This window comes from Strigops habroptila, chromosome 5 (genome assembly GCF_004027225.2).
Source record: "Strigops habroptila isolate Jane chromosome 5, bStrHab1.2.pri, whole genome shotgun sequence".
In the NCBI taxonomy this organism is placed as follows: Eukaryota; Metazoa; Chordata; class Aves; order Psittaciformes; family Psittacidae; genus Strigops; species Strigops habroptila.
The window spans coordinates 82914733-82939134 of NC_044281.2; the positions used below are offsets into that span (position 1 = coordinate 82914733).

At 44.3% G+C, this 24402-nt stretch overlaps 1 protein-coding gene across 3 annotated transcripts in view; it reads left to right on the plus strand.

Annotated features, from left to right (window-relative positions):
• The window catches only part of INPP5A (inositol polyphosphate-5-phosphatase A), a 222461-nt gene that overhangs the window by 127786 nt on the left and 70273 nt on the right, over window positions 1–24402 (plus strand). For all 3 annotated transcript variants that reach the window (XM_030486241.1, XM_030486240.1, XM_030486239.1), the window contains exons 7-8: window positions 4423–4475; window positions 9540–9659. In XM_030486241.1, coding sequence (XP_030342101.1) covers window positions 4423–4475; window positions 9540–9659 — 173 coding nt within the window. The remainder of the gene's footprint in view (window positions 1–4422; window positions 4476–9539; window positions 9660–24402) is intronic.

Genomic DNA, 24402 nt, shown 5'->3' on the forward strand with positions numbered 1-24402 from the left:
GAGACTCTATTCACAAAGAAAAGGCTGGTGGAATGTAACTACAAGTTTTTAAACCGTATTCTTTAAAACACATTCTTTTTTTAAGGACTTCTAACAGAGAGATGTCAGAATTTTGGTTACATTATTAAATTTTTGGCAAAATAACCTCTAATACATCCTGCCTCCCTTGAAGCCATACGTGCAGTGTACGGGTGAGGAAACACCACGCTTCTGTAAGAAATTCTGTATTTTGCCATGTCGTGAAACACAGACTGTGTTGCAACTACCTTTTAGTCAGCTTGTATCAGTGCAGGCTTGTGTGAAACAGAGTAAGGCAGCAGTGCCAAGGTCGAGTGTATTTACACAGGTCTTGCTTGTGCTGGTGAGGTCATCAGTGGCAGAACCAAAGTACTGTGGGATGGCCACTGGAGAAGGGGATGGTGATTGACAACGGGGCTCTCGGTCTCGTACACTTTGATTGCACAAAACCTTAAGCTAACTGTACATGTGTGAGCCGTGGCAGCAGGCAGGGCACAGCAAGGGAGAAGGCGATCTGGCTGGCAGCATTGTGAGGCTCCTCACTCCAGGGAGTTCCTGAGAGCTGAGAACACATGAATATCCCAGCCGTTTTCATGAAGGATCCCAGGTGGCCTCTCCTCAGGCGTGGGAAGGTGATGCAGCAGATCTTCCTGGATGACCAGTTGCATGGACAAGGGGAGTGCTGTGGATGTTCACAGACTGATTTATGGGTTGGAACGGACCTTATAGCTCAACTAGTTCCAAATCACTGCCACCTTCTACTAGAGCAGGTTGCTCCAAGCCCCTGTGTCCAACCTGGCCTTGAACACTGCCAGGGATGGGGCAGCCACAGCTTCTCTGGGTACCCTGTTCTATCAAGGCCTTTGATGCAGTCTCTCACAGCGTCCTTGTAACCCAGTTGGTGAAATGTACTGGGTAGATGGATGGAAAGTTGCCCAACCACCAGGCTCGCAGTCCAGCTGGCAGCAGGTTGCTGGTGGTGTTCCTTAGGGGTCCACGCTGGGATCTGTACTATTCCACACCTCTGTTAACAGCGTGGACACCAGGATGGAGCGCACGCTCAGCTTCGCAGGGTGGGTGTCAAGCTGGGGGAGCAGTCAGAACGCTGGGGCAGGGCTGCTGCTCAGAGAGACTTCAACAGGCTGGATAAATGGTCTGACGTGAGCCTTGTGGGGTTCAGCATAGGTTAATGCCAAGCCTTGTCCCTGGGGATGGGATAACCTCATAGTGGTACAGGCTGGTGGTGACTGCCCAGAAAACAGAACAGGACCTAGATCTTGTTGGATAGCAACTTGGACATGAGCCATCACTCTGGTGGCAAAGGAGGCCAGCAGCATCTCAGGATGTGCTAGGTTCCAGGAAGAGGCGACTCCATCTAACTGGCACTCTAAGGCCACGTCACATCTCCAGTGTCTTCTTTTGGAGCCCCTGTACAAGGCAGACGGGCAAACTGGAGCAAGCAATAGCAGAGGCACCTCTGGGGCTGGAACACAGGATGTGGGAGGAGAAGCCAGTGAGCCCTGTGCTGCCAGGAGAGGGGGAGATGGGCCGCTGGCTGCAGTGGCCAACTGGCGGCTCTTGAGGGACAGGGCCTGGCAACTCTGGGTAGCAGACAGGGACAGGACAAGGGCAGCAGTTGTCGGCTACAGCAAGGGAAGATGTCACTAGATCTGGAAAGAGATTTCACCATGGGGGTAAACAGCAGGAGAGAGGCCCGGATAGGTTGTGGAACCACTGTCCTTGGAGATGCTCAAAACTCAGCTAGATATGGCTCTAAGCCGTGTGATCCAGTTGGCCCTGGTTTAGTGTTACATCTTTTGAAGTACCTATTGTGTTGCCAAAGAAGAGAACAGCAAATGAAAACTGACAGCTTGATTCAAGCTGTTATCTTGGGCCTCATCATAGGCTTGGACTATTTGATTTTAAGTTCTATGTATTGTGATCCAGTAATTAAAAGCTCAATATAGTTATTTTTAAGACTAAAATGACAGAGCTCCCCTATTTTGATTGAGATTAGATTTAAGCCAGTTTTGAATGGTTTTAGCATTGAACTTTTTTCATTGTTCTGTTTTTGAATAAATGTTGACTTTTTGCCAGAGCTCAGCTCCTGGCTGTGCTGTCATGAGCATCACAGAAACTGTGAACAGAAGAGACCTCATTGGATTATGGGATTTGTAGTTCAGCCGTGAAAGCCAACGTGTTGGGAGCTGTGGTGTGTCCGCCCTCAGGCAGCGTTCAGAAGTGAGCAGAGCCACTGCTGGACTTATGGAAGAGGTTCTTTTTCAGTGTTGACATTAAAAATACTTCCAGTCAAGTAGATATTTACAGGCACCACAAGGGTTTTCTCACTACAGCTGCAGTTTAGGAAAAGTCAGCAGTTGTGCTCCTCTAAGACAAAAGTAATAAGGATTTGTGTGAGTTAGTTCCCCTCTGAATGCAGCCATCAGCTGGATTTCAGAGGAGTGAACCATTAGGATTTTTTCACTGAACACGACCTTCTTAGACTTAGGCCAATGCACTTGCTTCCAAAAGCCCAAATTCTTAAAAGACTTAAGAACCTATAGGCACCAACAAACAACTGATGTTCGTTACTAAGTATCTCAGAAACACCTATTCCCCCGTCTGTCCATCTGTGGTTACAGAACTGCTGCCATCAGGTCCAGGGGACCTGGGGGGTGGAGGTGTAAACTTGTGTGCGCTTGGAAGAGAAGTCCCTTTGCTCTGTAAAACCCTTCTGGGTTTAGGAGGTTTTTTCTCCTTTTGTTTGTAGGAAATCTTTACATTTAGCTGAACATGTGTTTTTTTTTTTAGTTTATCTTATTCCATAAAATCATTGAATTATTTAGGTTGGAAAAGAACTTTAAGAATATTCTCTCTTAATGTATGTCCCATGAGCTACAGAAAGCCGGCTAGAATCACTGAGTGGCTGGGTTGGGAGGGACCTTGAAGCTCATCCAGCTCCAAGCTCCATCCATCCTAGCCTTGAACACTGCCAGGGATGGGGCAGCCACAGCTTCTCTGGGCACCCTGTGCCAGCGCCTCAGCACCCTCACAGGGAAGAGCTTCTGCCTCAGAGCTCATCTCAGTCTCTCCTCTGGCAGGTTAAAGCCATTCCCCTTGTCCTGTCCCTACAGGCATTTGTCCAAAGCTCCTCTCCAGGTTTCTTGTCAGCTCCTTTAGGCACTGGAAGACTGTTACAAGGTCTCTCCTGAGACCTTATCAGACCTTATCTTTACTGAGATATCAGAAATAGTTTTCACATTCAAGCTTTCAAAAAGCTATTATTTATTCAGTAAATAAACACTTCAAAATCTTCATAGGCCATGTTTTGAGTGCAAGAACCCCAGTGGGAAAGGGGCCGTGGTAAAGGAGAGGTGTTATGTCTGGTTGGTCTTGATGGTGGTTACCATGTTGGTGCCTGAAGAGGGAGGGAGGTGGGTAACCATCATCTGCAGGGTGGTGAGAAAACAGCCCATGTGGGTGTTGTGAGGCACTTCACCCCCTCAGCACTGGCTGGGGCTGCACAGTTCTGTGAGGTCTGTCTGTGCACGGGGAGGTGGGTAAGTCCCTCGAGAGGGCCGTGCCTCAGGAACACCCCCTGAGTGGCGGGTGCTCCGCTCCAGCTGGCACTTTATTCATGATGCATCTTTTGCTGCAGAATCACAGGCATCATTCCTTAGGCCTCTCTGGTGCAATATTAATTACCAAGAACATAAGCGTAGCCCCACATCCATTGTTAACCATGAATAAATAGGATGCAGAATCATGTCTTTTTGTGGGAGGTTGTAATTTATGGCAGTGGCTTAGGAGTGGTGCTGGAAAAATCCTTTTGCTGTATCATAAGTGCCATATGTTGGCACGAGCTGATTTGTGGCTTTCTCGCGGCTGTTGCTGTTTTGATAAATGTAATGTTTTGCCATTATTTAAATTCCCCTTAACTTTTATAGAAATACTGTGTGGGTTGGCTCAGCAGAAGAAATAGCTTCTCTAGCACAACTCATTCATTTTAATTTGATGTAAATCTCTGCTGACACTTTACAGTCCAGGTAAAATTACGAAGAAGCCAAGACATTTGTGTATAGGCAGGAAGAATTTGCTGGTTTAGGCTGAGCATAACTACGGTTGTAAAGCTTTCCTAATTGGTTATTTTTCATCTACAAACAACTACCAGGGCTTATATTAATTCTACATGTAAGTCTATAACTGCTGCAGGGCCAAGAATATAAATAATTCCAGGATTTAGAAGAGACACAGTGTGTGTTTCAGGGCACCTCAATCTGTGTCGTGCACATTAGTTACAGCATATGGATAACTTTGGTTTATTTTATTCTCTGTGTAAGTACATTTCACTTTCCCAGTAATCCTTTGCTTAAGGTAACTGATTCTTATTTGCTTATTTTTCAGTGCAAGTGGTCCAGAAAAGGTTTCATTCGAACAAGGTGGTGTATTACTGATTGGTAAGTTGTATCTTTAAGTTGCATCTGCTTATGTGTGTTATGTATGTTTTTGTTAACAACCATTTCCAAGAGGTATTCAGACGTATAGATTGGTCTGTTAATAGGACAGATTTCTTCCAAAACAGTTGCCTTGCTTTATTATTTATTGAACACATCATGCTCAGTAAGTTGTGATGGTGCGCAGCAAAAAGTGATGTTACTATTCGCATGGATGTGCTGTCAGTGTGGGATAACTCAGGTCATAAAGCAACCTCTCAGTCAAGCATCGTCAGAAATCTTGGTGTCTGTGTCCAGGGCCACAGGAGCCAGCGTGGAGTTTAAGCTCACACCTGACACAGCCGAGGCTTGGGTGTACGCAGCCCTCACCTCTTGAGGAAAGAGATCGTTCTCCATGAGCTCCTGAAGCCAGCACTTTAAGCCCAGTCCAGTTTCCACTGAAGTCAGTGGAGGGACACTACCTTTAGTATGCAGCGTTTTAAACCAGTTTCTGCTATATTACTTTTAGTGGAACAGAACTTTTAATTTGTTGTATTCAGGTTGCGATTCACATTTTGAAGTCAAGGCATGGTCCTGCTCAGTGTGAGGTTCCTTAGTGTCATCCTAAGGTAGAATGAAGCACCTGGCAGCCCCGTGCAGGGTGGGATGGAGAGGGAGCAGGCAGCAGCACACCCCTTGTCTGGGCGCTCACAGCCAGGATGCTGAGGCATCCCACTGAGCAAGGCTTCCTGAAGGCCAGTGTAACCTGGCTGTTGTCAAAACAGAGAGTTCCTCATAGACCTACAGAACAAACAAACATTTTTTGCTCTGGGGATCACCCAACAGTGGCAGAGGTGGCGGCTGAGGGAGCTAGATGAGGACAGAAGGTGAACATCATCCTGGTGCTACACACTAGACCACTGTCTGTGGAAGAAGCAGTGCCAGCCAGTGTCGGCAAGAGGTTTATCTCACAAGCTATTTACTACCTTTGTCTGAAAATGCTCTCTTTAATAGCAGAAATAGTAGTAATAGTAGTAGCGTATGTTGGGGGAGCAGCTGGCTGCACAGAACACTGTAGCTGAGAGAGCTTGGAAATTTTCCTTAACACCAGGAGAGCCCAATAAACCCACAGATGGTTCAGGTTTCCCTAGTCCTACCTGGAAGTCTGACCTTACATCTTTGCCATTTAGTCAGTGTTGGTCTTTACTGCTTATGTATGTTCTAGTCACCTAAATATATGTGAATGTTCAACGTTTTTGCCTTCCTCCTGTGATCGTTTCACTTTTTAAAATCCTACGTTTGATTTGAAGGCCTGAGGGGCATTCACACGGGCTGCCTGCTGAGTGCTGAGCAGTGCTCTTGCTGCTTTGCATTGGCATCTGTATTAGATTGAGCAAACAGCTTGTGAAAAATGAACAAGCAGCAGGTTTTCTCCCTTTGCAGACTCGTGACGGGCAGGCAGGCAGCTCTGGGAGAACGTAGGTTCATGGTAGTTTTTCCAGATCTCTGGGACATGGCATGTGATTCCAGCAGCAGAAATCTGCAGAAGCGGGCATTTAGCACCAGTTGCTAATCTGGCCTTTGCTCTTATACCATGACTTTTCCAGGCCCTGTCTCTCCTGTCCTCTTGGATTCCCTCTTTGCAGAAAAAAAAATGTTGCGAATTTATTTTTAGGCCTTTCCAAGAAAAAGCAGCTCTTAGAGATAGGTTTAAAGGAAATGTTCTCTTGTAGGTTGATATTGCAAATTATAGTTCGTAGAAGAGGAGTGTAGCTGGCTGTTCTGATCAGATGCTGTACCATGCTTATGATTCCTAAGGGCGTATCGGCAGGTAGGAGCAAGGAGGTTCCCAGCTCTTTCTGTGAGCTGTGTGTATTAGTTCTGCATGTGGAGTAGTCTGTGGTCCACATGGTCCAACAACATCTCAGATGTTTCTAAGGAGGGGTGAAAGGGACAAGTTCCTGTGAACCATTTCTGGAGAAGGAAAGTGAAATATTATAGCAAATGCAGAGGGTTAGAAAATACACCTGCTCAGGTGTAAGTGCACAGTGTGTCTGTCTGTGGTGTAATGAGGGTCCAAACCCAGTCTGTGCACGTCATCAAAGTTCTGGCCATTTTCATAATCCTGACTTTTTATTAAACATTTCTACATGCTGGTAGTTAATAAAAATATAGGCAGGAGAGAATGCTCCTGTGCGAACCCTTGAGGGGGCTGTGGATTTCCCTGCACATCATTACAGAGTGTACCTCATGGCAAACCCAGAGAGCTTCCAACAGCCAAAAAAAGTGATCTTAACAGGTTTCAGAGAACAGCCCCTGTCCTCCCCTGTGATTCAGTGACCTGAGTCCCTCTGTGCATCCACATTTGTCACCTCATTATTTTTCATTAGATTAATGTGGATGAAGAATTAAAGAATCTTGGGGCACTCAGATTTCATTTTAAGAAAAAATGAGAGTGCTACATAGCTGCGGGCACTTCATTTTGCCTTTTTTTCAGCATCTTGAGTGTAAGGGGGTGGCATTTATTTCTATGCCAGTAGTTCTTAGTGTTACATGTTAATAGGTGCACGGTAGTGCCCTGAATGCATGACAGTTTTCAATACTATTTACATATATAGTTTATATTTGGTAGGGGGGTGGAGTAGAGAATACATTTATAAATGTAGGTATGGCACCACCCTGGGAATGTTGGCAAGTACATCAGAAGCCAAAATCAGCAGTCAAAATTGGTTTGATATTTTAAAGGAAGTAGGATTGCAAGCTTACAGTCAGGGAAGTGCATAGCATTGTGCTTCAAGAGGAGAATTCAAATGCACAAACACAGTATTGGGAATAACTGACTCATTGCCTACAGTGTAGAACAGGATCAAGGGAGGAGTTGTAGAATATGTCTCATGATTATCTTACTGAGTCGAGAATGGTGGGAGTATTGCAGTAGGAGTTGGAAAGAGCAACCTCTGGAGACTGGTTGCTGGCTCCCCCGCAGAAAGGGCAGAAGGAAATCGGTGTCATTACTTGTCAAGACAAGTAGTATCATGAAGGTTTGAATGTAAGGATGGGGAAGTTGTAGGTGGAAGGTAACACAGTGCCTGGAAGAGCAGCTCTCGGCTGAGGAGTGTTGCTGTGGCCATCAGTGTTGCTCCCAGGAGTGTCAGACAGGAAAACCAAGAACCCACTCAGGGCAGCTGACAGGGCTCCTGTGCCCACGGAGCATGCCTGTGCTGCCAAGGGCAGGAACACAAATGAAGCATGCTTGGACAGAGAGCTTGAGACCAGCCCAGTATGACCACCCCTGTGTCCTGCCTAAAAATGTCACTGAGATTGGACTTGGTCAGCGCTGTGGCACTTTCATTTTGCCTCCATTCTTCCCATAATGTCTTTTCTCATTTTAAGTGCTGGCAACTTTCATAGAACCATAGAATCCCAGACTGCTTCAGGCTGGAGGGACCTTAAAGCTCCTCCAGCTCCAACCCCCTGCCACGGGCAGGGACACCTTCCACTAGAGCAGGTTGCTCCAAGCCCCTGTGTCCAACCTGGCCTTGAACACTGCCAGGGATGGGGCAGCCACAGCTTCTCTGGGCACCCTGTGCCAGCGCCTCAGCACCCTCACAGGGAAGAGCTTCTGCCTTACATCTAACCTGAACTTCCCCTGTTTACAAGAAGTTTAAAGATATCGATTCATTTATACCCAAGACATTTTTTACCCTTGCCAGTCCAACACTAGTGTAATAATTATTACTAGTGTTCATGGAGCCTACCCAAAATGTATTTTTTGAAACAATAACCACAATTGTGCCCTCAGAGTCAAGTGCAGCAGCTTTTATAGCACGTAGCAGTATTATGTGTGTGGGAGCTGATGGGGCACCCTGCTTTCTGCAGGTGCTGCGGGGACCTCCTTTCCAAAATACAGTGTTGTCAATGCTGTTCCCTGAGTATCCCTTTTGGAGGTTCAGTCCCTCAAGGCAGGAATTGCTGCATGCACTGGTTGGTTTGAGGGGTTTTGTTAGGGGGATGTGGTGTCTCTAGGTGAAAAGAACATTCCATGTTTCTAGTTCCATTGTGACTTGCCATGTCCCATCACTAGAAGATGCAGACCAGGTCTGTAGGACACAAGAAGTCAGATATAAAGCAGAATGCCAGTTTGGCCGTAACAACTGGACAGGTTTCTGTTTGCCACTCGGATGTGTCCTGCCTGCCAGCAGTGGGAAAGCAGAGCTCAAAGGACAGTTTGCCTTCCAGGTGACTCCCAGCCGGTGAGAAGTGACACCTCTGTTGTGATTAGCACGGGTGACAAAGGGAAACTCCTCTGTCTGGGTGTGTTTATAGCAGAAAATTCCTTCTACAGGAAGGTTTTCTGCCACAGAGAAAAGCAGGACTGGGGGAAGTGATTTAAGGTACAAGAATACATTTGCATACAGCTTCATTGTAAGGTCAGCATCATTATTATTGTTAAAAATACTGTTACCAGCCAAGTGCTGTGCAAGCCATGCAAACGCCAGTCCCTGTGCCACAAACCTTACACACTGATAGCGAATGTATGTTGGGATGTAGTTATGGATACCTATCACAGTGGGAAAACAGGATGGACGCATAGTGATCATAGGGAGACCTGCTCGAGGGAGTCCAGAGGACAGATGAGGAGTTGCAGTGATATGATTTAGCCTTTAATGTCAGTAAAATACTCCTGTCGGTAGCTTTTCATTGTGTTTATTGCAAAGCCACAGTTCTGCTGTATAAACTTGAAGTTGTTTGTTTGCACGTTCAATTTTGTTTTGCATACACTTTAGTGAGAGGGCACCTCTTGATTTCTGCCGCCTGTAACTGACAAACAGCTTTTCCTTTTCCTGTTATGCATGTTTCAGTTAAAAGCCTCGATGCAGTCATCCTTGTCGAGGAGCTGCTGTAAGTTTGATGATAGTGTGTGACGATTTCCTGGTGAGGAGAGCTTAATTTTATACAGTCTGTGTGAGGAAATACATGAGAGCAAATACAGTGTGTGTTGTTATGTTCAATGCTTTGCTGATGCAACAAATGGTTTTTTTCTTTTATCCTGAATCATTTTATTTTTTTTTTCCTTTTTTGTCATAGTGCCTTTGACTTGGTAAACATTCATCTTTTCCATGATGCTTCCAATTTAATTGCTTGGGAAACAAGCCCATCGGTTTACTCAGGAATACGGCATAAGGCTCTTGGCTATGTACTTGATAGGTATGTATTAGCCTTTACTAGCCTCTTTCAAACTTCTCTGTTCATAAGCAGCATATAAAAGATGTTTCAAAAGGCACACACAGAAATGCAGAGGTTTTTGTGCTGTGCACTGACAATGGTCACTTCTTATGGGAGTTTTCTAGATGGTGCCAATTACAGATCAGTTTATGCCTTTTACTCTGTTAAGCTAAATTACTGAGATTGGAGAATCAATCTGAAGTCACCAGAACTTGTAGAGCAGAAAGCAGGTTTGGTTTTCAAATGTGTTAGTTAGGTGAGCTGCTCTACAGTCTGCGTGGAGTTTGATAACACTGCCATGAAAGTATGTTTTCAGTTACAGAACAAGAGACTAAATCCAGCTGGAAGGGACCTCTGGGAGTCTCTTGTCGATCCTCCTGCTCCGAGCAGGGCTGGCTTCAGCATCAGATCAGGTTGTTCAAGGCTTACCCAGCCAAGCTTGGAAAAGCTCCACGCACGGTGACCTGTAGTGTCTCTGGGCCACTTGTTCCTGGGTTTGGCTGCCCTCGTTGTGGAGCTTTTTCTCCCTCATATGCTGACAGGATTTCCTATCACCCTCATCTTTTGGCATGTGTCACTGGGCAGAGTCTGGCGCTGTCTTTTCTGTAACTACCAAATAGATGAAGCCAGCAGGAGAATCCTGCTGGAGTCTTCCCTTCTGTAAACTGAACAAATCCAGCTCTTCCACCCTCTCCTCATAAGCCATGAGCTCCCCCCAGCACTAAACCCTGTGCTGTTCTAATCTCAGGCCTAGCTGAGTGCAGTAGGCAGCTAATCTTTCTCAAGCAGCAGCACGGCGTTTGTGTGCAGTCATTACCGTTATTAGTAACATGTGCTACAGAGTTGATTCATCTGGTGGGTGGTACAATACAGGGGATAGGCCCCAAAACACCCAATAATTTACAGCGGCCCTGATTAGCAGTTATAAAGTCGGGGGAAAAGAAGACAGCTTTTTCTCGAGCAAAGAAGTGTGATTTCTGCATGGGCACATGTGCTTTGGCAAAGTGAACAGGCATTTATTCCTCTTGAGGTACTGCTTGACTGCCTGAGAAATAGAGCTGGGAAGTGTCTCCTCAAAGCAGCCATGGCAAACACTGTAGATTTTCACTGGAAGAGGTTCTGAAACGTGGCATGGGGCATAAATACCCTTTCAGTTACTTTCCATCCAAAGTTTTATTTCTTTCTGTAAGTTTTATCTTCTTTGAGGCAGATAGTTTAGCAGAAGAGGCTGCTTTCCCCACTCTGTCTGAAGAAGTGCTTTTCCTGTGCACCCCAGCAGAGGGCTGAGTAAGAATTTCTCAAAAATAGGCTTTTATTTTCACTTGGGGGGGTGGGGAGGGGTGTGATACAAGGATAACGAGGAAAAATCCAGTATGTCTGCTCTTGTATGGCTTGTAAAACCTGTCCAAATCGTCAGAAACTACTGGGGGCACTTGGGAGGTTTGCAGGCTGGTAGAATGCGGTGGTTTATAAGAGATACCTCTAAAGATCTTTATAAAAAAGGGGACAGACACAGTAAGATCCCAGTGCAGTTTGAGAGACAAGTTTTCGGGTCCTGTCACACACAGCAGTGTGGGAGCGGCCTGGGTTTATCTCATTTTTTCTTGGCTCCATTGGTCTCCTCTCCTTTTCCCTTGCTTTGCACGAGGGAACTGTAGCAAACCTGTGTAAACCTCCCGCATTATTTACTGCACACTTGTTTACAGCTTGCACTGTGCTTCAGGAGCCAGTGTTGGCTCTGGACCTCCCACGATGCCCGGGCAAGGGTAAGGTAGCAGGATGGTGGTATTAGTGTCAGCTCTGGGTCAGAGATGTCAGGATGGTCTATCATTAAAATGTGACACTGCCAAAACCTGCCCCAGCTCCCCTGTCCTCGGGGCTCCGGTTGCACAGCGCTCCTGTGAGCTGGCATTCAGCGCAATTGTGCATTGGGAGGGAGCAGCCAGCCGCAGATCCGGACCTCCGCAGCGCGGTGATGGGCTGCCTGCCACAAAAGGGGAGTTCTGTAAGAGCAGTGAATAATGGGAACCCCCTTTCATCGGCAGCGCTAACCTTTTGGCAGCCACCAGCAAACTCTATTCTGATCCCCTGATTGGGGAGGACAATACACTGGAGCTCGCTCTGAATGAATGCTGCCACCAACAGTGTCCCCATTCAGAGGGTTTTGGGAACCATCTTTGGCCATTGTCTGCCATCACCCCTTCAGACAGTAGGAAAAGGGAAAGTGAGAGCGTCTATCGGGCGAAAGTACTTCTTTTCTTGGCTTTAATCTCTCTTTAAAGCTTCATAGATCTACATTTCCAGCTGAGCTACTGGAACTATGCAGTGTCAGATAAATACAGAAGAGAGAGGTTTCAAGCTGAGCTTTTAAATCCCCTTATCTGCATGAACTAATAATGCAGATTTAGTGCTGTTAAAAACAGAGACTGGTAAGTCTTTTCCTTTAAAGCCTTTAAACTGCTAAAGAGCATTTAACAGCAATGCAGTTCAAACCCAGTGAACAATACTGAGAAGGAAAACAGTTTAATGAGCTAAACCTTCACTGAATGAAGCAGAAACACCTTCTCACAGTTGGTTTGGGTCACTGTGGGAGCAAGGGAAAGCACAGTCCTGCTCCTGTTGCATCTTCATAAACATGAGTTTAGTGCAGCCTTTTCATGTAAGGTAAAAGCCATCATAGGAGTTTGGAACACAGAAAAGAGTTTGCAAATAAAGCTCAAATTAATTAGTTTCACTGTTAAAGTGACCAGGGTAGTTGGTTTCCCCAAAGTTATTGTAACTCCGAGGTTTTAACACTGGAACTGTGCAGCATCCCTGAGTTACTGCAAGGGACAGGGCTGCGGGGACAAGGAAAAAGTGCCAAGTGAATGATTTCAGTTTGTCACTAAAAGTTTTCTCCTGAGGGAATCTATTCATAGTCGTAAGAACCTGCGTGGGGAGTAGGAAGGCTTGATCTGATAGTGATGTTCTGAAGTGGTTCAGCTTTAATAATGTTAAAAATGAATTACAGAGTGAGAAGATTGTGTGCAGATGGCTAGTGTGCTGGGCCAGACTGGTTTCAGCATTTGCCATTGAGCAAGTGCAAAGAAAATGTGGTGTTGGACAGATGTTTTAAAGACTAAGAGAGCTGGAATTACACTGGTGTGAAGCAAATGCTTGTGTATTTACAAACACATACACAGTGTGTATGTACAGAATTGGTGTGTGTGAGGAGTCTTGGTCAATGCTAATATAAACCCAAACTTAATTCCCAAAAGTCAGTTACATTGTTCCAGATAGGCACAGATACAGCCAAAACTGATTTTGCTTTACAAATGGGAATAAGAACACCTGCTTCATATTTTGTGGGGCAAAAAAGTTCTTCCAGGCCCAATTTGGGTAATTCCCACATACAGTTATCCCTGTTTCCATAATACTTGGGGGTCTGTGTTTTCTAAAGTCAGAGGGTTTAAGCTATACACGAGGAAATGTCATTTACATTTTACTTTAGTCTTTCTTGACCTGCTGTAATTGATGCTTGTGCATGTGTCATATTAATTAATCATATTGGCCTATTGGTCATGTCCTTTAGACCCTTGCTGGAGAAAAGTGTCCCCTGAATTAGTGGCCTGGCCAGGGACTGAGCCAAAGCCGTAGCCCAGGGTCCTTTAAAAGTATGAGGAGCGCGTTCGCAAAGGGCAGGATGTGAGATGTGAGCCTGATACGGCGGGTCCTGCTGTGCAGCCATTTAAACTTCCTGAAATTATCTGGAGCATTCAGATCCATAAAATGAATGTGGTTTTTTTTCAAGAAAGTGACAGTGCTCTTCTGTTTCCCTATTGAAATGTTCCCTGGCCTAGTTCAACAGAAACATTTTTACATTACAACTGTGAAATCTTGGCATAAAGCTCCCCTTTGTGCCCTTCATTATTTTCTCACAAATATAGTCCATTGTCACATAGCTGAAGTTAATTTGATCAACATTGGGACATTTAACTTTTATGTCCGGTCAAAGGAGCTGTTTCATGCTCATTTTGGGTATTCAAAAGAAATGATTGCCAGAAAAATAATGTTACTATTAACAATTCAGAGCAATTAGTTTCCCAGGGAGAGGCGATGTGATGCACCGGCTCCACACAACTATTCTTTGTCATTTTATGGATGCTCATCAGTCAACTGTCACATCTTCTCAAAGACCCCTCCAATCTAAATGTTTCTCTTTGGGCTTTTCCCAGAACTAGCAGCTGAATGAGCAAAAGAAAAGCCACTTAGTTTCTAGGCAAAGGAAAACTTCACTCCAAAGATCTGGGTCATTTGAGAAGATCCTTGGAGCAGCTCCTTTGGGGGGATTTTATTTTTGGTACTTTATTTTTTGCAGCAGTGGTTTTAACTCCAGTCATGCACCTCGGGATGGTTAGAGGAATTTCTGTGTATTCAGACAGAATGCGCAAATAAACCTTCCGCCCAAATGTCTGCTAACAAAGGTTTAAAACCCGAGACCACATTCAAAAAGACAGCTTTTCATTAAACATCCTGAGACTCATCTCATTCATATGCACTCATCCCCCCCCTTAAACTAAGGTTAAGTGCTCTCAAAATTAGCCTGTTTGTATAATATGCTCTTTAAAGAGTAAATCCAGCAAAATTGTCTTGTTACTCTCAACCTGTCAAATACAGTCACAGACACTTTTTCTTTGCTCCGTGTTTTTCTCCTAGCTCGAGCTTGTGCATGTCTGGTGCAGTTGTCCCAAACTCCCTCCCGTGTCCTTTGGTCACAAACACATTCTGAATTTGAGTTAGGGCGTATTTTTAGCAGAAAAACAATTTTGCAGTTGTGTGCATTGTAACAGAAAATACACGTGATTATAATGTTACGGACATGAGGAATGCATTTCCATAAGAAATGAGTGATGATTTCTGACATTCCTGGTCAGTAATTTTGCCCTTATTCTGTTGTTTTCAGCATTTGGGCCTTTTTTTAGTATTTCTTTTTCTTTTTGGCATTAATTAGTAACTAAACAGGTGACTAATATATTTGCAGCATTTAATATTCAAATTTTAAATTAAAGACCTGGGGTTTTTTCTCTCATGATAAAAAGAAACCTGTGCAAGCGATAGTAGATTTGGAATCAACGGCTGAAGAGTCAGCAGTCCAGAATCCAGCAGTCCAAAATCCAAAATCCACCTTTAAGAACTTGCAGGTGTCACACAGAAAGGTGTCGCTTAAAAAATAGTGTAGATGCACAAAGTCACTCTTCACTTTGCCGATGGGAATAGAACTGTGGCTCTTTCAGGAGGAGTGGGGACATAAAAGCTCTGCAGGCTCCTGAGGGCTTTCCAGCAGTTGTTGTCACAAAGCAAGCTAATGGCCCTGCAGTGTAGATGGTGATGAGGGATTCTGAGCCTGCCAGGAGCTGGGGGTGCTTTTGGCAGTACCGAACCTCCTCCTCATCCTTCATCAGGGTTTTACTCCGCCCTACCTGCTTTCCAGTAATAGGTTCTCCTGCAGCCGCTTCAGTTGGCTCCCGTGTCGTTCAAGTAGGACATAACTGGTGTAACTACAGGCTGGATTGGGTGTACTGTAAAAAATACTACTCCTGTGAGAATTTGTGTAATCAAATAGAGACAACTGAAGGAAAGAGAGAGTTCCTCTTGAAAAAGAAATGGCTGCAAATCACTTGTTGCCTGCTTGATTTTGCTCTGAAAGCAGCTTTATAGAGGAATGTGCACAGTGCGTCACGTTCTCATTGAGTTACATTTCTTCTTTTACTGTAATTTGTTCCTCAGAGAGTCTGGAGCTAGATAAAGAGCAGTCATTAGTGTCTAGCTAAAGGTGACACTCACATCAGCATTCATTGTGGTTTGTGTCTTTTGAAATGTTCTCTCGTATGGCCATATCATCTTCCAGGATAGCTGTGATTCAATTAAGAAGAATCTATATGGGCTGTTGATCCAATTCTTATTCATTTGCAGAGAAATGAAAATAAATTGCTATTGTGATTTTATTTACAATGCTTGCTGTAAGATGATGCTATGAGCTGATAGTTATAAAATGGAGAAATGGCTGAAAGCTCCATTCTGCTTGGTTTGAGCCTATGGGCAATGCGTGAATAACCATATCCCAACGTTTGCACTCCCATAGGGAGGTAGGAGGTTGTTGTCTCTGGGTCTTGGATTTATGTCCTGGAAAGACACATATTTTCTCCCCAGCAGGTAAATAACCAGATGCAAGTTACAGCATTTTAGCCTCTTATCTATCTGTCCAAGTGCCGAGATAGATGTAGATGGACTTGGCAGATGTTCTTCATGGACCGACCAGTAAATAGCTGTAACTGCCTCACATTCTGTGAAAGCTTCTTTCTCCTTCCATTGTTGTAGGGTTGAAAATGCAGCTCAGATGATTCAGTTCTCACTCCTGTATCTCTATATCCACCAGAATTGCCTTTATTCAAAGCTAAAGTTGACAGCTTTCATTTTTTTAACCGCTGTGGTCTGTTGAAAGAGAGGGTTTTCCCTTCTTTTTAGCACTTCAGATGTTTCTGCCCATTTTGTTTCCTCTCTCAGTTCAGTAGTTCACTGCAGTACTATTTTCAAAGGGATAAATGCCTAAGATAAGGAAGGCCAGGTTGGACAGGGCTTAGAGCAACCAGCTCTAGTGGAAGGTGTCCCTGCCCGTGGCAGGGGTTGGAACTGGATGAGCGTTAAGGTCCCTTCCAACCCAAACCAGTCTGTGATCCTCTATGGTTCTAGCAATTAAGTATGTGAAATTTCTTGCTAGCTTTTCTCAATGTCAGGTATTTTTTAATCCTTTGTGTGAAGACTTTCTGTGTTCCCAGCAGTTTGTGTTACCCCGTTCTTGAAGTGGTTGCAGTGCTATCTACACTTTTAGTGCTAAGTGAACTCAGGAGTTCTGTTTTCCTCCCGACATCCAAGCCATGTAGAACAGTAAGCAAGAATTGCGACGTCTTGGTCTTCATGCAAGTTAACATAGAGCACTTACCTGCTGCCTGCTTGTGACCAAGTGTTACCAACACTGAGGATTTCCAGAAGTTATGTGGAAGGATTTTTATCTTCCATCATAAAGGAAGACTGAAAAAGACGAGCAATTTCTCTGGTTTCTTTTTGTTGTTTTCTCTTGCATCAGATGAAGAGCAAGAAAATGTCTCTGTAACACACCACCAGTGCCGTAGCGTTGTGTTCTCCTGTAGCAAAATTGACAAGGACTTACATCATTATACATGGCTGCTATTTCATTAGGCGAATGTCAGTGTCAGGTAAGATCATGGGTTTGTCAATATAATGAAAATACCAGTCAAGTGAGGAAAAAGTCACAATTTTCCAGCTCTAAAAATTGATTTTTATTGCTCTTCTTGTAATCCTTTCTTTGGATTAAGTATTTATTATTGATGTGGTCTTTCTTTTAATCTTAATAGCTGCTGACATTGTAATTAATTAAAAAATACAACATTTTTGCCCAAATGGCACTATATTGAAATTAAAAGCGAACATCACATATTAGTTAAACAGCCCTGGCAGATGTCTTGAGTGCTAAGATGATTGCCTAAGCTTCTTGACAATTCCCTTCATCTTGCTGTATCCTGCGTGACCTTTTGAGATGTTTTGGTGTTATTAATAGGTTTTAGCTATTATATCAGAAAGAACAAGGCACAAAAATATGATAAACTTTATCTTTTTAATGGCAGCACTACAACACCTCAGGCATGCCAATGAGGGCACTTATGTCATGGCTTTTGAGGCACACTTAGATAGTCACCAGATAACTTCTATTCAGAACTGATGGGAATTTTTCTGGATTTTGTTTCTAAATATGTATCTGAGAACACAAAATGGTGGGAGCTGAGCACTGACTGTGCTGCAAAGGGCTGGCAGGGTTCTGTTTCAAAGACTTCTCCAAAACCTCTGCTGGAGGTGGATTCCCTACAGGACCAGTTCTTGAGCTGCAGGTTGCAAGCTGATCTCTGTGACTAAAACTGATCAAGGAAAAGTCACAAGGATAGGAACAGCAGAAATCTGAAAGGCCACACATCAGTCCTGTGTTCCTGTTCCGTTTAAGCCAGACCCAAACATTTCCATTCTCTTGATCGTATAATCCCAGACTGGTTTGTGTTGGAAGTGTCCTTAAAGCTCATCCAGTTCCAACCCCCTGCCACGGGCAGGGACACCTTCCACTAGAGCAGGTTGCTCCAAACCCCTGTGTCCAACCTGGCCTTGAACACTGCCAGGGATGGGGCAGCCACAGCTTCTCTGGGCACCCTGTGCCAGCGCCTCAGCACCCTCACAGGGAAGAGCTTCTGCCTCAGAGCTCATCTCAATCTCCCCTCTGGCAGGTTCAAGCCATTCCCCTTGTCCTGTCCCTACAGGCCCTTGTCCAAAGCCCCTCTCCAGGTTTCCTGGAGCCCCTTTAGGCACTGGAGCTGCTCTAAGGTGTCCCCTTCAGGAGCCTTCTCTTCTCCAGGCTGCCCCAGCCCAGCTCTCTCAGCCTGGCTCCAGAGCAGAGCTGCTCCAGCCCTCGCAGCAGCTCCGTGGCCTCCTCTGGCCTCGCTCAAGCAGGTCTCAGAGCTGATCTTCAGTTGCTTATCATAAATGTGGCAGAAGACAGGTTTCGCTGTCGCCGTTCCTTGACTTTCCACCAGAAGTCACTGCAGGAGTTGTTACTACTTCTGGCATTAGAGATAAAGAAAGTGTGTTTAACCTCCTTATCTGCAGGTCACCTGCTACCTCCATACTGCTCTTGGCTCCCACCGACGGGATGGTCAAGTCACTTTCTGCCGCCTCACCGGTAGCCTTGTGGTGATGCTCCCGGTGCTGCACGGTGCCTCCGCCAGGCCCAGGCTCCTGCGCCACATGCAGTGAGGTGCCGACGGCTGGCTCGGCCTCAGTGGTCCCTGGGCAGCTCACCATCAGCCGACACGTGAAAAGGTTTGACCATCCCAGGCAGAGACAGGGGCAGCGTGGCCTTTGCTGGTTTGAGATCAAACCAGAACCTTTGTTCAATGCTCCGCTGAGGTCAGCAACAAACCAGGTTAGCAGTTTAACCTGAGAAGGGATTGCCACACCGAGACTGGGCTACCCTCTCCTCAGCGTACTTAGTTGTGGTTTTCATACTCCCTTACTTACGAAAGAACATTCCATATAGGCAGTTGTTCATTGTAAAAGCAGCTTTTGTACCTTTAATGCCTCTGCGTGGGTTGAGTGCCAAAATAAAGGCCTATTGGAAAGAGAATACCTTGCCTCAAAAGTTGTGTGAGAAATAGGCAAGTGCTCATGTTAGCGAGTATTCAGCTTAAACACATTTAGTTATTATAAAAATTTGCTCACTGAATAAAATATGGCCTGACCTCTGGATTGTTTCTTCCCAAGCAACGTGACAGTGTCCCTCCTTCCGCTGCATTCAGCCTGCCGGGCCAAGCTGCAGGGCTGCCTTTGGTTTTGTTATGTTATTGTTGTGCTTAAAAAAAAAACAACAAAAACCCCCCTCGAGCCCCTCTTTTCAGCACTGTCAAGTGAGGATGAATTGGCCAGGGAGGCATGTTTATAGACTGTGTGAAGAACTTTGTCTTTGTGTGGGAATGCTGGTGACACTGGTATGGCTTGCCTGAATGAACTGCGATGACGCGGGTAATAAGGTGTCCTGCTGAGCGCCGCAGCAGCCTTTCTCAGACCTCCCACTTAATGCCATTCAGCTCCAGCTCAGTGTAGCTAATTTTTCCCATTCCCTCAATTCTTTAGGCCTCCTTACAAACAGAAAAGTCAACTTTCACACCGAGGAGAAGATAAGTGCTTTAGGAAATAATCGTGTAAACAGAATGTTACCTTCTGACCTGATGCTGATACCTTGGTCTGGGACAAAACCCAGCTGGCTATTGCATTAGACATGGCTATTAAAGGAATAATGCTGCTGATCCTCCTTACAAAGTGCCCTGAGAAATGGTTTAGCCAAATCACAGTGCCTCTTGTCACACTGAATCATGTTCAGCTGCTCTCCTCCATGACCAAATTGCTGATATTTAGTGGCTTCCTTGGGGTCTCCTTTCTTGCACCAGTATGGGGGGGTAAGTATGAAAGCAGGCAAAAGTCAGTCATGTTTCTCATTGCCCTGTTGTTTTCTGGCTGAACTTCAGTGCTTTGAAACGTATATACAGTACACCATGTAGCTTTTATAAAAGAGGATGCATTTCATAAAGTAACTCCGATTGTAACTACTATAATGAGTACTTTACAAAAGGATTTCAGTGATTCCAATAACATGGAATTGTTCATTTTAAGATTGCATTAAGCAATTCCTTTTGATGTTCTGTGCAGAGGCTAAAATTAGTAACTAGACCCAGATTTCCAGTAGTACCAAGGAGAAGAGGAACCTCTGCCTCTTACTTGTTTTATTTAGTCTTGGTCAGAATATGGCATCCAGATCCAAATGGCTTTGAAAAAACTTACCCTTCAGAGTGGGTTTAGCTGACACTGCCATCCAGCCTGGGAGGTCTGTCTTTATGTCAAAACATGACATATCCTGGGCTCCGGTACCAAACCTGAGCATTTGCTTATCCTGTGGTGTTTGTTTGACTTCTCTCGAGGTTGCCTGTTGTGCAGGTCGGCCCCTGCTCCGAGCTGGGAACTCTTCGCTGTGGTCGGCCAGGCTAGCTCAAGGTAGAGCACTTCAGTGCCATGGCTCAGGGGGGTTCAGAGGCTCCTTGGAATTCTTCTGGTGCCCCCAGAATTACAGACAGATTTTGTCACAGGTCTTTGGGAAAATGCATCAGGACTGCTGTGCTGAACAGCCCAGATGAGTGGAGGTTGCTCTGCTGGAATCCTCACTGATACAGCAGAGCTCATGCACCACCAGTGCAGACAGAGTGACTTCTTTCTGTGTTTGCAAAGCAATGGCTTATGTCCACTGTGAGTCACCTGCAGTTATTAGACCAAAATAAGAACTAAACATCTATTTTGCAGCAGAGAAATTGTTGTAGTAATTTAACATTAGTTTGCACCCTTACCAGTGACGTTTGCTCCTTAAAAAAATATATGAACCATGGATCTGACTCTTCAAAACATTTCAGCATGTCACCAACTTTAACTGTAAACCTTACTTGACAGTTACTATTGCTGGAGAGTTTCCCTCTTTCACTGCCCTGTCATGTCTGTAAAGCTATTTCTAGTTATTCTATTTCCAGAACTTTTTGGGGTCTGCCTCTTCTCAAAATACAACAAAACTTGAAAACAAGCAAAGAGTAGCCCAACCCGTCCAGAAGACTTTCAGTGTAGAGCCAGCAGTTAAAGATGTAGAACTAGTTTGAAACTGGCAAAATAATGAAGGTAATGTTCTCCAAGCGTGAAGAGTCTGATACTGTTGTCAAGGACGCCTTATGCAGTTAAAAGCTATGTGTTTGGGGAACTAGTAGAAGAGAAATCATCTATAGCATTTATATTTGTGGGCTTTAAAGTTTAACAAGGTCACTAATAAAGCCAGTCTAAGTGTGCATTTTTTCCAGTGGTCCTTATTTGCCATATTGAACTTGTTACTTTGATTTCCGCGATGCACAGAAGTAAGAGATACTTCTTTGGTATGTTCTAAGTGCAAATAAACTCCTTTCTCATAAGCGATACCTTCTGGAGCAAGAACAAAGGATCAGAAGAGTGAAGGTGTTCTTCCAGCCTTTTCCAAGGGAAGACTTCTCTTTCTGGGAAGCAGGGGCTGTCAGCTGTGTGAAAAGTTTTCTGTTTTATTTGCATTGCATTGGATCCATCCTGCTTGCCCGTCACCTCTCGATGGCCCTGCAGAGCTCACAACAAGCAGCACTAGTCACGGCACTGTTGATCTCTTGTTTGCTCTGGCATATGGAGTTGTGGAAGTGTTTTGTAGCATCTCTACAGTCATAAAAGAAACTTTTATCCGAGTCACCTTTTTGTCACAAGCCATTTAGAAAAGTTGTACAGGAAAGAGCAGAGCCTTGAAGTGTGCTGGAGCTCTTCAGGGTCATCTGGTAGCCAAGGAGTGCAGGGGAAAGGAAATGGCACTGAGTCCTGCCACTAAAACGGTGAGATTAATGCTGATGATATAGGTGGCTGCTTGCTTTTAATATGATTCAGATTTATCACTCCATTGACTGATTCATGGCAACATTTTTTAAAGGCTTATTTGATTCATGGTTAGAGGAAGGGTATTGTTATAGAAACAAATAGCAAAGCAGGGCAACACGGAGTTTGGAGCCTTCCCAGGTGATTTGCAAGCACTTGTGGAAAAAAATTGTCTTCCACATTCTTGTGTACTTGTACATGTGATGAACTGAATGTGCTTGTGACTTAGAAGGTGGAGACAAGGGAAATGGAAGGAACACTTGGGTTTAGCTCTTGCTCCTGTCCCAGCACCCTCACTGCATGTGCCAGTCCTGGCAGTGTTCCGCAGGCTCGGTTCCAGCGCCGGGTGTTTTCCCACATGTTCCTGGGGCAGGAAATATTGCTGTACTCTTCTGTATTGCCATCTCCTGTGCTGACTTGGGGTCTGGTTCTAAAAGCACAATCAAGAAGATTAGTTCTTGTGCCATTGATTCAGTGCAGTTGTAGGCACCAGTAAGTGTTTCAGAACAGAGCTATCAGAGCACCACGCTGCTGAAATAATTCTAAGGTTTGGGAACTCTTGAACTAATGGTAAGTTCCAACGGCAAGGACAGTGGATTGCATACATGTATTGAGTCATTTAAAGCATATTTTATTAATAAGTATCCCAGATCATTTAATAAGTACATAATTTGTACATTCCTGCTGTACCGTTGATAATTCCACCATACACCCCAACTTCAGCATCCATGAAAAGGACGTAAGTCAGAAGCCACTTAAAGCATTGTTCTTGAGAAGCAACATTTGGACTATTGTACTTCAGACTGTCACGAGACACTCTTCCTAAAATGTCCAACATGACAAACTACAAGGGGAGCAACTGGTTAAAATTATCAGTTTGAAAGCTGGCATTGATCTGTACGCAAATCACGTTTAAATGGGGTGATGTGCAAGACTATGAAATGACTGAATTTTAATGAATTGATCAGCAGCAGACTAATGAGCTGGTTGGATCATCAGTTAGGAGACATTTTAACTGGCTATTTTTGGAATGGTCTGTTTATTTGGAAAATCCATCTTTGCATAATACAATCACAGGCATCATTCTCATAATACCAATTTGTTTTAAGAGGCCTTCTCTAGACCTTGATGTCATTCCTGCAATATCTGTCATTTCTTTGTCAGCAGTAAATGGCAATGAGCAAAGCCAGAAGTAAGAAATGAATCAGGAAAGTTGGCAAAGCAAAATCGGTTTTTCTTATGTGGAAGTTGCATCTCAGATTTTGCAATGATAGTGTTAGCAAATTGTGGTAATGTAAATGGTTTAACTTTTAAGTTCTCATTTTCCTTTAATGTGCCATGAGAGCACTAATCAAACTAATGTTATGTACAGGTCAAGAGTGGCAGGTTGTTCTCGGGGCTTGCTGGGAGCTGACAGTAGACAGTATTTATTAACAGTACCTGCAACAATTTGTCAACTGAATGGAGGATTTGGAGATCTTCATACAGCAAAGGATAAGTCTTTGCAGAGGTTTTGCTTCAGATGATCGCTGCCTTAGGTCCAGTTAATTTTTTGATAGAATAATATTCCAAAGCAATTGATGACTGTTGACTGAGAATGGGAGAGGATTTTAAGAGGAGCAGCAGTATCTCACTGTAAGTCCAATGTTGTATCTTTCTTTATAGCTTGGAAAAGTCTAAATGGATGTAATGTGTTAAAACTTCTGAACCCATTTGCCTCCTTGCTGGGCAGTGTTGTGCTAGAAGCCTGCTTACTGTGTGTGACTTTATAATCCTTCACCTATCTATACAGATCCCTGCCTCTGGGTCTGCTGGGGTTCCTTGTGTCATAACGCTTACGTATTTATATACTCCAGAATGTACACAGTGCATTTGTTCCTTATTTCTTCTATAATGTACACCCAGTGTACATTGCAGTTTTGTGTGTGTTTTGTGTGTGTATTTTCTTTGTAGCTGTCGCATTTCAGGTGTTTCATACCTTCCTCAGCTACTGATAGGAAACAAGTGGTATTGATTCCTGTTGTGAAATGAAGTGTGAATCAGTGGATTTCCAAAAGTGAAGATCCCTGGAAGTGTGTAAAATTGCACATGGTTAGGAGTACCAGACAATCATAGATAAGTAATAATACGATAACAATTGTTAATTGTTATTATTGAACTGTTAATACAAGATTTGGAAGATGAACAGTAATGCCTTAGCTCCCTGTTTTGTACTGAGCAAAGGCTTGAGGAAAAAAGTCCATCTTCACATCTGGGAAGATCACCTTTTAGGTGTAGCTACAATCTCAGTAGGATCTGCTTTGAACAAAAAGGAGAACTGTCTTTCAGAGAACTGCAGCTGAGCCAGGGAAAACCTCATAGATGAGCCTCCACTAGCTGTGACCATTGATGTACAGCCCCAACATGTCACTTGTCATGCAGTCATTAGTGTACTAGCAAATGCTGGTAAACATTATGATCACAGTCTTACAGATAAGTAAACTCAAAAGTTGAAGTAATCTGAACTCACCACCAGTCTGGGGTTTCTAATTCTTAGCTGCCCAGCCCAAAGCCACATAACTTAAACTTCCAAAGATGTGGAGTACCTCTGTGATGCCCTCAAGATCTCTGTGATGCCCAAGTGCTGCTTCTGCATCATTTGTACTAACTGCTG